General features: G+C 30.3%; 1 protein-coding gene across 3 annotated transcripts in view; it reads left to right on the top strand.

Annotated features, from left to right (window-relative positions):
- Nucleotides 1-12,455, top strand: part of LOC129960433 (DNA damage-regulated autophagy modulator protein 1-like) — a 64,966-nt gene that overhangs the window by 41,942 nt on the left and 10,569 nt on the right. For all 3 annotated transcript variants that reach the window (XM_056073858.1, XM_056073860.1, XM_056073859.1), the window contains exons 2-4: nucleotides 6,038-6,203; nucleotides 10,545-10,612; nucleotides 11,600-11,778. In XM_056073858.1, coding sequence (XP_055929833.1) covers nucleotides 6,038-6,203; nucleotides 10,545-10,612; nucleotides 11,600-11,778 — 413 coding nt within the window. The remainder of the gene's footprint in view (nucleotides 1-6,037; nucleotides 6,204-10,544; nucleotides 10,613-11,599; nucleotides 11,779-12,455) is intronic.

Raw genomic sequence — 12,455 nt, 5'->3', positions numbered from 1 at the left:
TCATTGCCTTTTTTTATTTGTCAGCTACATGGTTTTGCAAGGTGATTGTCAAACCCTAATGTAGAAATATTGGTCTCATATAACCTGATTTAAGTTTCGCATAATCTAATTAAAAAATTAGCTTTTCTTTCTTTACTGTACCTGAGGCATTGTAATTTGTAAAAAATACGTCGAGTATCCTAAGAATTCATTTTGTTTTCTTTAATATGTTACAAATATCATACTTTGCATACAAAAGTGATGTTGTATGGTATTTTAAATCTTACTTGAAATATATTCCATATTCTGAACATGTTTGCTCCTAGTATTTTTATTTACACTTTATTTCTTTATTATGATTTCACCTTGACTGTTCTTTCCGATTTTTTAATATGTACTGTATTGTTTATTTTACCAAAAAATAAATCTGTTAGTTCCTAAAAATCAATAGAAAAAATTTTTGTTTTATCCATCAACTTTTTTTTCGGATGTTTCGCATAACACAGACACTTTTGTAAACTAATTTTTATTTTAACTTAAATGAACCGTAGCAAAAACATTAATCTAAAAATACAAGAAATGAAAACAACTTCAAAAAATGTTTTTGTCATTTGATATTATTATAATTGAAATGCTATAATGATTTTTAGGAAAAGTTTTTCATATCTGCTAAATTCATATTTTTTAATATAATACTTTTAAAAATTTATAAAATTTTAAACGAATACTTATCAGAACTTAAAAATTTGAATGAAATTTTCATACAATTAGCTCATTTCAAAGCATGTAATTTAGGCTTTTATTTATGTTATTCAATAACAAGGACCAAAAAGATTTGGATGAAGACATATTAAATGATTATTTCTCGGCCTGAAATTGAAGAATTCGACCAGATCGTCATTATTTCCTAGAAAAAGCGTTTTTCTTATTTGTAAATATTTTTTTAAAATTTTAAAAATCAAAATTTTTCTTTTTATATATTTTATCGCATTAATTTGATCGATTTCATAGTGGACGATGAACTGAAAATAACAAAGTGATGATCAGGCAAATCTAAAAACGTTAATGTAGACCAATGGATATTTAAACGCGAAATCAGTGGGTTTCAAAAGTGCAGTCATTTTTATGCTCCACAAATGAAATAAAATATAGAAATTTCGTCAAACAAATTCATAGTCAATATATCAAATGGCCAAAAAATACTTTTCTTTATTTGAAGGCATCTGCAAATGAAGACAAAATTAATGAACAGAATGTTGAAAAAAAAATCATATATTGACTATGAAAGGCATGAAGAGACAAATTCGGTAAAATAAGTATATAAAAAAGGGGCAATAGTTGGTGTCTGCCTACCGAAAATTTTGTACCTGGTCTAGGGAATCCTAATATTAATTAACAAAAGAGTATTACCCTTTATTTCCATACTGAGTGTCTTTTATTTCAGTATATGCATTTTTTATTACTTGATATATATATATATATATATAATATGCGAAATTTATATCTATGATGTAAAATTTTTATACCTGGGCTTATTAATGCATTTAAGAACCGATTATTATTTTATAGATTTTGAATTCACAATTATAAATTATATTTAAGTATGTGTGGTTTGCAATGCAAAATTGACACAATTTTTTTTTGCTCAAAAAGCAGTTAATAACGTGATAAGTAATGTTCAAAAAATTAAGCAACATAATTTTTTTTCTAATGTGTTAACGATAACAGCTATGTCTCTTAATGTGTATTCTGGAGCTGATTGCTTATTACATAACAATGTCCCATTTTAAAGCAACATTAGGGCTACTTTAGGATGATGCTTATAATTTTAAATTGATGTCAGGTGCAGGGAACATTTGAACAAGAATTTTTTCTCAAAACATCAGCACCAAACCAGTATGAGGACATTTATACCTGGATGATTGAATGTGATCCAGGTCTGATTACACGATGGTTCTTCGGTGGAATTTGGGCTTAAACTTGGAACCCTTCAGTCCGAGATCTTACCACCAGGTTGCTTCGGAAAGCCAATAAGCAGGAAAAGAGACTTTGTGTATTTGTAGATTTCTTATGCCATTTCATATTAAGGTCGTCTAGATACTTTCAAATGTTATATTCTGTCGGAATTTTTTTTTAATTATTCAACTCCAATCTGTTTTCTAGTGTCCCCAGAATTTTTTCTTCGATACTTACATTTTTGTTAATTATTACTTTCCCTTATTTATATTAAAAATATTATATACTTTAGTTTTGATGAGTTATCCTTTTTTTTTTTTGCTCTTTTCTGTTTTAAAAATTCCGTTTTAAAGGTTTGCAATCAGTTGCATTTATTTCTTAAATAGGAAATTTAAAAATATTTTTAGATTTAAATAATAGAAATTCAAACGATAATTTTAAAAACAAAAATAAAGCACATTTAAAAGAAAATACATCTAGGAAAATTCAGGAAGTCCGTTGACTTTAAACTCATCAAGTATAATTTGAGGGATAATATGCTTTTGCCTTGAATTTAAATTCCTTAAAAATATATATTTCTTTTGTTATTCGATTTTTATCTGCCAGTTTTCAATTTCACAATTTAACCTTCGACAAAACATGAAGATAAGGTAGACCCTTCGGGATAAAGGGTATTTTTCAGTTAAAAAGCATAATCTATCATAGAAAAGTTCAATAAATTAGTAACTGAATGAGCAAATATTGAAAAGAAACATGTAAACCAACGTCTTAGGTGACATACTCAACAACAAAAGAAATTTATAAATGTAAAATATTGTTGTACAAATCTTTATACAAATCTTTTGTAATTTTCTAAGAAGAATTTGTTTTGCAAATTATTACTATCGTGCGAGGCGTAGAAGAAATACTTTTAACATTTTGGATATATGAACAATTGTAATTACTTATCTGTAAAAAAATGTTTTTTCATTAAAAAGAAACGGTTGTAAGTTAAAAAATGCACAGTTTCTCAGAATATTAGAAAAATAAATAAATCTGAAATATTAAAATAAATTGTGATATGCAAATATCTATTAATCAACTATAACGGTTCTGGTTAAAAATCAGAATTTTTAAAATCAAAAACGCTTTTTAAAAATTCTTGTGTAAGAGTTTTTTTTAGATTTTAGGGTTTTCTTGGAAGTTTATACAAATGCAGTGTAGAGATTTTATTTAAAAAAAAAACATTTTCCAAAATTGAACTTTAATTCATGTTTGAATGTTTCCTTATTTGGCTACATTTTTTTAAGCTTTTCTAAAAATTTATTTTGCAACATTTTATGATTTGAATAAAAATTTCGGAAAGAAAAAACACCTAATTTTTTTTTTATGCGATGAAATTTTACTAAGCGATTTTACCACAGCGTAGTGATTGTGTCATTCAACGCCCGTTTTAATTTCGACATAAGTTTTTGGCCAATAGACATAGAGTTAAAATAAATTTTAGAAAAAGGCAGTTTAACACTATCAACTGCCAGGAATGATCATCCTTTCAGTTTCAATATAATCAATCCATTTCGTCTTCCCAAACTTGAGCCTTTTATAAAGAGAAAGAAGTAGGAAGAAAAGTGAACAAAAAGATCACTAGAAATCAAATCGGAACTAATCATTTTCTCAATGTGGAGAAAAAAGTACAGTTTGCTTTCAGTTAGGTGAAATTTAAGCGAGAATCTTTACTTAACTCACAGAAAGTAGTCATTTTCTCCCCAAGAAATCTTTTTGTTCTCCGAAGCGTTTGATTCCACGTTTTTTAATTTGGACTAGTATTTAGAAACGTTGTTCAACATAACGGGAGATGGGCAAGAACTCTAGCCGAATCTTTCTGTTATGGATGAAAGCAAATAAAAAAACAACTTTAATCATTAACTCGACGACCTTTAAAAACTGCTTTTCATATTATTGCTCCATGCTATGCACTTACCGAACAATCTGTAAGGGATTGAATTTTTTTTTAAATTAAAGAGTTTACCTCCAAAGCACTGAAAGATCCAAATAAACGCAAATTGCATAGTTGCTTTTAAAAAGTTTAAGAATCTTCAACACAAATTCTTCCTCTTCAGTACTTTTATTTTTAAAGAAGTCTTAAACTACATTGGGCAAAAAATAAAGAATTCATAATTTATGAAGTATTTTGATTTATAGAGATAAAAATCCTGCAGAACCCCGACACCTCTGAACGTTCTATTTCGCTTGGAGAGGAAGGCAGTCGTTGTGAAGAAGTTTCACTTTTATATAATATTATGCACATATTTTGCTTAATCTTTAGTTTATTCGTGATATGAATTCCCTTTGTTACATTAAAATTCATTATTTATTTAGAGATTTTCTAAAACGTAGTAAAAAGATTATTAATTTCTTATGAAGAATTTCAAAAATTATTAGAGTTCAAATGCAAAAATTAAAAAGAAATATCATCATAAATTGTCGTTTTGTATTTTGTATTCAATTAATAGATTCTAGCAATTTTGTATGTAATTTACAAAATTTAATCGAATTAAATGATTAAAAAAATTCATTACAAATGCAATTGTTCGTTTTGGTTTGATTACTAAAATTCATTTCGTCTTTGCTCAGGATTGTGCTAAAGGCATAACTCAAAGTTAAAGTTACCTTATAAATTCTTATTCTGTTTGATTTTTCCGGCTCACTTTACATCATAAATGAGTAATGCTACACCATTGCCATAATCTTTTGAGACATCAGTTAATGTTTTTGTCTTGAATTGATCACGGGACGTCTATTTTATTGTGAAGGAAGAGGAAAACATTTTAGAAAAATCCCTTTAAGATTCAAAATGTCTGAAAAAAATGAAGATATTAGAACCAATTTAACAAGATTAAATGACATGAAAATGTGTAAGTTTTAATAGATTAAAGCTGACATTCGACTCATAATAATTTCATTAAGTTATCTTATCTCAAATCAGTATATTAATTTATATTACGAAATTTCAAATTTATCTTTCATTTTAGAATGAAAATTACAATTCTTCAAACCATAGAATGAAGTATTTACTTCCATATCTGACTGCGTCGAATCAATAGCTATTAATGATAAGGCATATTGCCTCCGTTTATTTCATCTCTGATTCTTCATAAAAGAGAAATATACATAATTGAAATGAAGGGAAACATTGAAAAAATAAATTTTATAAAACAATTCTTAAAACACATTTGCACAGTGTAGTGAAAAGTAACATTTTCTTTATTTTTATTTTATAACCCCGGGGGGACACCTCGAAATGAGGATGAGATGCTTCCGGCATGGTGTTTGGATCTCGCCACCCTGGAGGGTACAGAAGTAGGTGGGAGATCTGACTCCTCCCACTGATGACAGGACGTACTTTCTTCGGAGAGGGTTGTACCGTGGCCGGTGATGGCCCATAGGACTCAACCACAGTTCCCGCCAGTATTGCTGTTGCGGGTGTCCGGTCATTCAGTTTTATAGTTAAAATCCGTGTGCCTTCGTGGCGGGTCGGAGAGTCAGAAGTATGACTTATTTTTATTTTGTGCTTTTTAGATATCTCCTACTTTTTAGATATCCATGTTATCATTATAATGTTTTGATTTATTTTAATTTTATTAAGTTAATGATCCCTTTGGAAGATGGAGATACCTAAAATGTAGAGATGAGAGGTAGCCAGATAAATAAGAGGGCTCTTACTACCCTGAAGGTTACATTAATGGTAATGCGGTTGTATTGGCTTTATTTCAATTGGAGGAGCTTACTTCCTATAGAAGAACTTGATGGATGGGCCATCTATGACCATTTTATGACTGACCTGAGCCCGATTTGTAATCACCGCGATCAGGTTATTCAGAAACTGAAGTGCTTAGACAACGTGGGTGTGTTTTTTAGGGTTATGAAGTTGATGATTAAATAATGATCTGGTTTCTAGAAAAAATCCAGAGCCCCATTGGAACCGTACTTGCATTTTTTGATTCAAAATCATAAACGTCAATGAAATTTAATGGCATTAGGATCTGAATTTCATTCAAATAATCTATTCGAATAAATAATCATAGTAAAAGAAAAATTGTTAATGTTTTTCTTCTTTTTTTAGTGGGATTAGTGTTTTGTGCCTGTTGGAATGATCATATCGCACTGAAATGGCAAAAATGTGGTATTTTCGTTGCTCTTCTAGTGAGCTTCCTCTCTCTAGCCCTTCTTTTGCCATACATAACCATGATCGCTAAAAAACTCTTACCAGCCTTCCTTCCCCTCGTCAGGTATGTTTTTCTTTGTACACTTATATTTGACTTATTTTGCTTTCTGTTTGAAGCGATGTAATTTTGTGATCGAGTTTTCGTTCACTATATATTATTGCTATGGATGTAAAATTTAGTAACTTATGTATTGTACATAACGACGCACTATTTTAATATTTTCAGAACCTAACCATCCCTTAATCGAATAATTTCATTAAATTCTTATTACATACAGATGGTAACACCTGTTAGGGAATATACCGGGTGTCCCATAAATTTGTAAATACTTTAAAAATTCATAAAAATTGAAGGAATGAGTATATTTTAATGCGGTTTGCGAAACTGTTTTTCTCATGAAGGGGGATTTTTTTTTCATACAAAGAAAAAAAAAAAGAAAAAGAAATAGTTTAAAAATTTGTCGATAGAGGGCGCTAAACACAAGCAAAACATACAATTCTACGGGAAAATTACTTTTATTTGCATGCAAGCAATTGTTTACATGCGTATCACACCAGTACTACAGTACTTGTTCTATGTGTCCGCCATCACCACAAATAACAGTTTGGAAGCGGGAGACAACACTGGTAACTGCATCATACAGTATATCCGGATGAATGCATGAGATTTCGTGGCGAATGGCTTCCTTTAGCTGCAGTAACGAAGTTGGCCTATGGCGGTACACCCGAGACTTAAGGTAACCCCATAGCCAAAAATCAAGGGGTGTTAAATCTGGTGAGCGTGGGGGCCATTCATGTGTAAAGTGACGGCTGATTATCCGTTCTTCAGTAAAAGTTCTCACAAATGCCTTCACTTCGGTGTCGATGTGAGGAGGTGCCCCGTCTTGCATGAATGTCACTGTGTCAAGGACATCGTGTTCCAATAAGGACGGTATCACTTCCTTCTGTAACATTTCCAAGTAACTTGTTCCATTAACTGAACATGTCTTCCATCCTGCTTTTTTTCAAAGAAAAAAGGGCCTACAATAATGGATGCAGTGAAACCACACCAAACAGTAACCCGTGTTGAATGCAGGGGCTTGTCAGTGTAAGCATGTGGATTCTCATGTGCCCATACTCTACAGTTATGGGTATTAACTGCTCCATGCAAAGCAAAATGAGCCTCATCTGTCCACAATATTTTCAGCAGCCATCGTGGATCATCTTCAATTTTCGCCAAAGCTCAATTTGAGAATTCCAATCTCTTAGCTGTATCATTTGGTAAGAACTGATGTAGCGATTGCAATTTGTATGGGTACACTTGCAATACATCATGAAGTATACAGTACACCGAAGTCTTTGGTATACCAGTTATTCGTGCCACTTCTCGTGCGCTACTGACTGCACTTGTAGACTGTTCCCTTAGCGTGTCCATTTGCGAAGAGACATCGTGGGTATCGAATGTTGTTAAACGAAGTGCACCACTGCGTGGCCGATGACACAAACTTCCAGTTTCTTCGAAACGGCGTACTAGGGAAACAATTCCAGCAGGAGTGATCGGACCTGAACCTTTCTTCAATCTTTTCTGGGTCCTAAACTTTCGTAACGCTTCAGCCGCCGATTCGTTGCTGACATAAAACAACTTTACCAATAGTGCTTTATCCACCAGTGTCAACATCTTAATACAAACCTTATGCAAACCTTTAGAAATGGTGTGTCAATCGCTCACTCTGCCTTTCATAAGACTTTAATTTGCATATTTCCACTGATTTGCTTGTGTGCAGCGGTCTCTGTTGACAAATTTTCGAATTATTTTTTTTTCTGTATCAAAAAAAAAAAAAAAAATCCCCCTTCTTGAGAATAATAGTTTCGCAAACCGCATTCAAACATACCTATTCCTTCAATTTTTATGAATTTTTAAAGTATTTACAAATTTATGGGACACCCAGTATTATAATTATAACGAATTATAAATTTAAAAATTGAGAATAATGTAAATGAAAAAGAATTACTTTTAGTTCCTTAATAAAAGTTTTTTTATTTGTTTTTTAAACTGATTTTATTAAATTTGTTCGTTTCAAAACTATACATTTTCAAGAATTTAAATTTCGAATGAAGTTTTGTTAGCAAATGTTCATAATAGAGTTACTTATTTATCCTCCATTGAAACAAGGATTAATATGAAAAAGTAGAGAGATTCTATTTGCGATCTTATATCCTCTATAATTACTAGTCATTCGTAGATTTTATCATCCATTGCTGAGGCTAACTGGATAATAAAATTTATTTTACTTTGCAAAAATGCACATATATATTTATTACGACTCATGGCTGAGCCACATCTGTATTTGTTCACAATATTATTTAAGCAGATATCTGGGGCTTATAAATGTAATAATTTAGTGGACTTAATGAAACAGAGAGGGACCTGTACAATAATACTTGGAAAGATATTAATATTATCCTAATATCTTATAATTAAAATTTTTTTAAAAAAATTAATAATTTATTATTAAAAATTATTATTATAAAAAATGAATTTTTAATAATTTATTTATTTCGAACAAGTCTAATAATATATTTAAAATCCATCATACTTCATTTTGAATCCCTTTAAAAACTGATAGTTCAGGCTTTAACTATATGCAGTTATATGGTGAATATTTTTGACACTCGCGGAAATACATCTGCAACAGCTTAAGTTGAAAGTGGAATTTTTAGATAAAAGTAGGATATAAATTAAATATGACTTCATATAATACCTAAGTAATGAAGCTCGCAACATATACTTATCGCATTACCATATAATTTACTCAGTTTTATCAGGTATGAGCATGATCAGTTATTTTTAATATCGGTACTGTTATTTTTAGTTATATACGAAAAGTGTTTTTAATAAATGCAGCAGACTCTCGCTACAAGATACAGGTTGTGAATTAATTAAAATTCATGAATCCAAGAACGTACTCTGTCATTTCAATTAGCATTTGATAGACTGCCTTTTTGATGTGTGTCTTTTTATTGCTAATTTCAGGCGTCAAGGTCAGATGTACTGCGTACAAATGACATCTCGGCAGCCATATTGTAAGTGCTGTTAATGAGTCCAACTGATCAACTATGATCTTGAATGTCCTTGTAAAGCAACGAACCGACGAGGCGATTTCGACGTACTCGATTAATGACTGTAAAAGAGTCCCTCGAATTCACACGGACAGTTTGTGAATCTGCATTGACAGGCGATGGTGTAGATTTCAGTTTCTAACATTATCACTCAGTCTTTCCTTCCATTTATAGCAGTTGACCTATTGATTAATGAGGATGGGTGTTTTGTTAGAAGTTATTAGTTACAAAAAAAAAAAACGTGAGCTATAAGTTTACATAAAAATTTAATGATCTTTAATCCAGAAATAACATTTGTCTTATGCTTAAAATCTTACATGATAAGAGAGAAAGCAAGAAATAGGCATACATATAGGAAAAAATAGCGGGAAAATAGAAAGGATTCCATTTGGAGTTGAAGGTACGATTCGGCCTCCTTGTTGACTAAATGGCTGGAATTGTTTCAGGGCCAGAATGAATTATCCCGTTAAGAGCATTGGCTCATGTGAAGATTCGGTGAAGAAGAGTTGGTTTAAACCACATTATGTATTCGAACTCTTAATTTTTCTTTAATTTTAAATCTGATTTATGCGCTGCTATAGCATGTTCCTGGTTTTGAGGAATTTCAGTGGAAGATATTCATAAATGTATAAGCGGTGCGGAATAAAATGAAATGATGAAGGAAAAAAAGTCCATCTTGTAAATAACGGCAGTGGCAAATTAGAAGAACGTCCAAAGGAGATCAGTCAGTTTAAAATGATCTATAATAACGGACTAAATGTTATTAAAGAAGCATGTGGTGCTTTCATGAGATGGTGTTTTATAACAATTTTGAAGATATCGTTCTTCGGGGAAGTAATTTACTATTAAAAATAATTAAAAAAAAAGCTGACTTTTAAGTTTTAATTGATTCTTTTTAATACCATTTTATTTTTCTTAAATTAGGCTAGGATAATAAGTTTTACAAAATTTAGCACATTTGAAAAAATGGATTTCTCCCCTTCTTTTTAAAAGTTATATGTTATTGGCCATCCTCGTTTATGTAGGATAACTAAGATTCTACAGCATAAAATGCAAATATGTAAAATAGTATTGGTAACATGTAAATAGTAAAATAGTATAGTGCGTGGTCTAATAAAAATCCAATTTTAGTATTATGCGTGGTCTAGTAAAAATCCAATTTTGTAAATAATTAAATATTTTTTATGCCATTATTTCTATCATATCAATCTATTTCGATTAATTGCCAACCATAATTCAACAAACAACTTAAATACATTCAAATTGTGAAAGTATATCTATATATATATATATTTCTTTTTCTTAGTGATGCTGGCGGCTATCCTCCATGTAGTGGTATATTTGCCATCTGCCTCATTTTTGCAGCTTTTTTCTGTAAGGAAATTTATGAATTGTCTATAATTTTAAATTAAAAAAGACTATATATGTTGTTAAATATCCACGGTTGGTTGAGTTATAACTTGAGATATCTTAAATTTCTGTAATATCCAGTTTTCAAATTAAATTGCGATTTTGAAACATAATTATATATATTACTGTAATCTAGATTTAAATCACTTGTCTAATATAATGAGAAAAAAATATGCTGAAAACAATTTCTAATGTCATCATAGAAATACAAAAATTCAGAATCGAATTTCCTTAAATTCGGCAACGATTTGTTATTTGAGACAATAGTTCCTTGTTTTGAGGAATTATGATAAGGTTCATTTTACTAGTTACTAAAGATAGTTAATTATTTATACCATTGCATTTCTCATTTATGTCTAGAGAAAGAACCGTAGAAATATGCCATTTTTTAACATTTTGTCATCGTTCGCTACCAATGAAATTATAAAGAAGTCATTTTATGCACACGTGGCGTATACCTCAGAAGAACTGCTGAAATTAATTTTGAAATTCCTTTTATTTCATTTATTTATAGTGTGCAATATTTCTTCTCATTTGACAATATAATACACTGTAATGAGGAAGTTTTTTAACTCATAAATACTGTAGACTTTACTGAATAAAAATATATCATTTTGGTTTTATTTTGTGTTACATTTTTTTTTATTGCTGGTGTCGATTTATGGTTATGTCGGTTTAAAATGTTTTAATTTTTCTTTAAGAAGTTAACTAAAATAATATACCTGCCTGACTACTTACTTTGCATTGAGTTGTTCGAAAAGTTTTATTTTTTATACTAAATAAAACTCTACTTTTAAAATAATATAATAAATTCCTTTTAAAATAAGGAATAAATAGATTCTTCTATTTTACTTAGTATATCATTTGTTGTGATTAAACTTTATATAAAAAGATGGTATTGAATTTGAAAAATGCTATTCAGTTCACTAATTTTATTCTTTGTCCTTTTAGCAATGATTCTATTTCCCATCTTGTATGAATCCATAAAACATCGCAATATACATGATTGGAAATTTATAAAATTGGCCAATAAAGGTGCGCTTATTGTGATAACTATCAGCTTCTTTGGTTTAATCATTACAGCATGTAATCCTGTAGGTTTCACAGATGTTCCAAATAAATTTGAGTGGGTAAGTCATATTTGTTAAATATGTAATACTTTTTCTCTTGTTATATATTCTCAGTGACTATGCAGAACTTCGTAACGCAAAGATGGATTAATGTATTCATTTCAGTTTTGGTGTTCAAGCCGATCTCCAGTAAGAAGAAACATGGTTGTAGGACCGCCAACCCATTATAGGGCTTATCTCTTATCCTAATGTTCTGCTTGAGTTCTGATTTCAGACATTTTGGAATAACTGTTCTTTATGTTTGAGCCCTAAGAAGTCTTATAAGAAAGATGAATAGTAGAAAATGTGGTAGTGAGAAAAATTCTAGATTTTTTTAACATAATGGTTTAAGGTGTGGTGTACGGGGATAGGTCGCAGTGATAGAAGCTAAGGAGTTAAACATGGAAATTGAATTTTGCAATTTAGAGAAGAATTAAAGGTGAGGGTTTTCAATATTAGATGGTATCTTTCCCAGTGCTATCATTTGCACTTTATGTATTGGCATGCGTTTTGTGTTATGTCACGTGAGCCCACCTTCTTATTGTAACGCTGTCAAATTATCAAATGTAATAAACAATAAGTTTCAAGCAGAAATTTATATAAACAGAATTTTCTACTCGCTGTCACATTCCCCTCTTTTTAGGAGAAAAAGGAATATTATATATTAGAATCGCCAATGAGTGATTACCCACTTCTCT

The sequence above is a fragment of the Argiope bruennichi genome, chromosome X2 (assembly GCF_947563725.1).
Source record: "Argiope bruennichi chromosome X2, qqArgBrue1.1, whole genome shotgun sequence".
In the NCBI taxonomy this organism is placed as follows: domain Eukaryota; kingdom Metazoa; phylum Arthropoda; class Arachnida; order Araneae; family Araneidae; genus Argiope; species Argiope bruennichi.
Note: the sequence above shows the minus strand (reverse complement) of the source record. Positions and strands in the feature narration are given on the sequence as shown.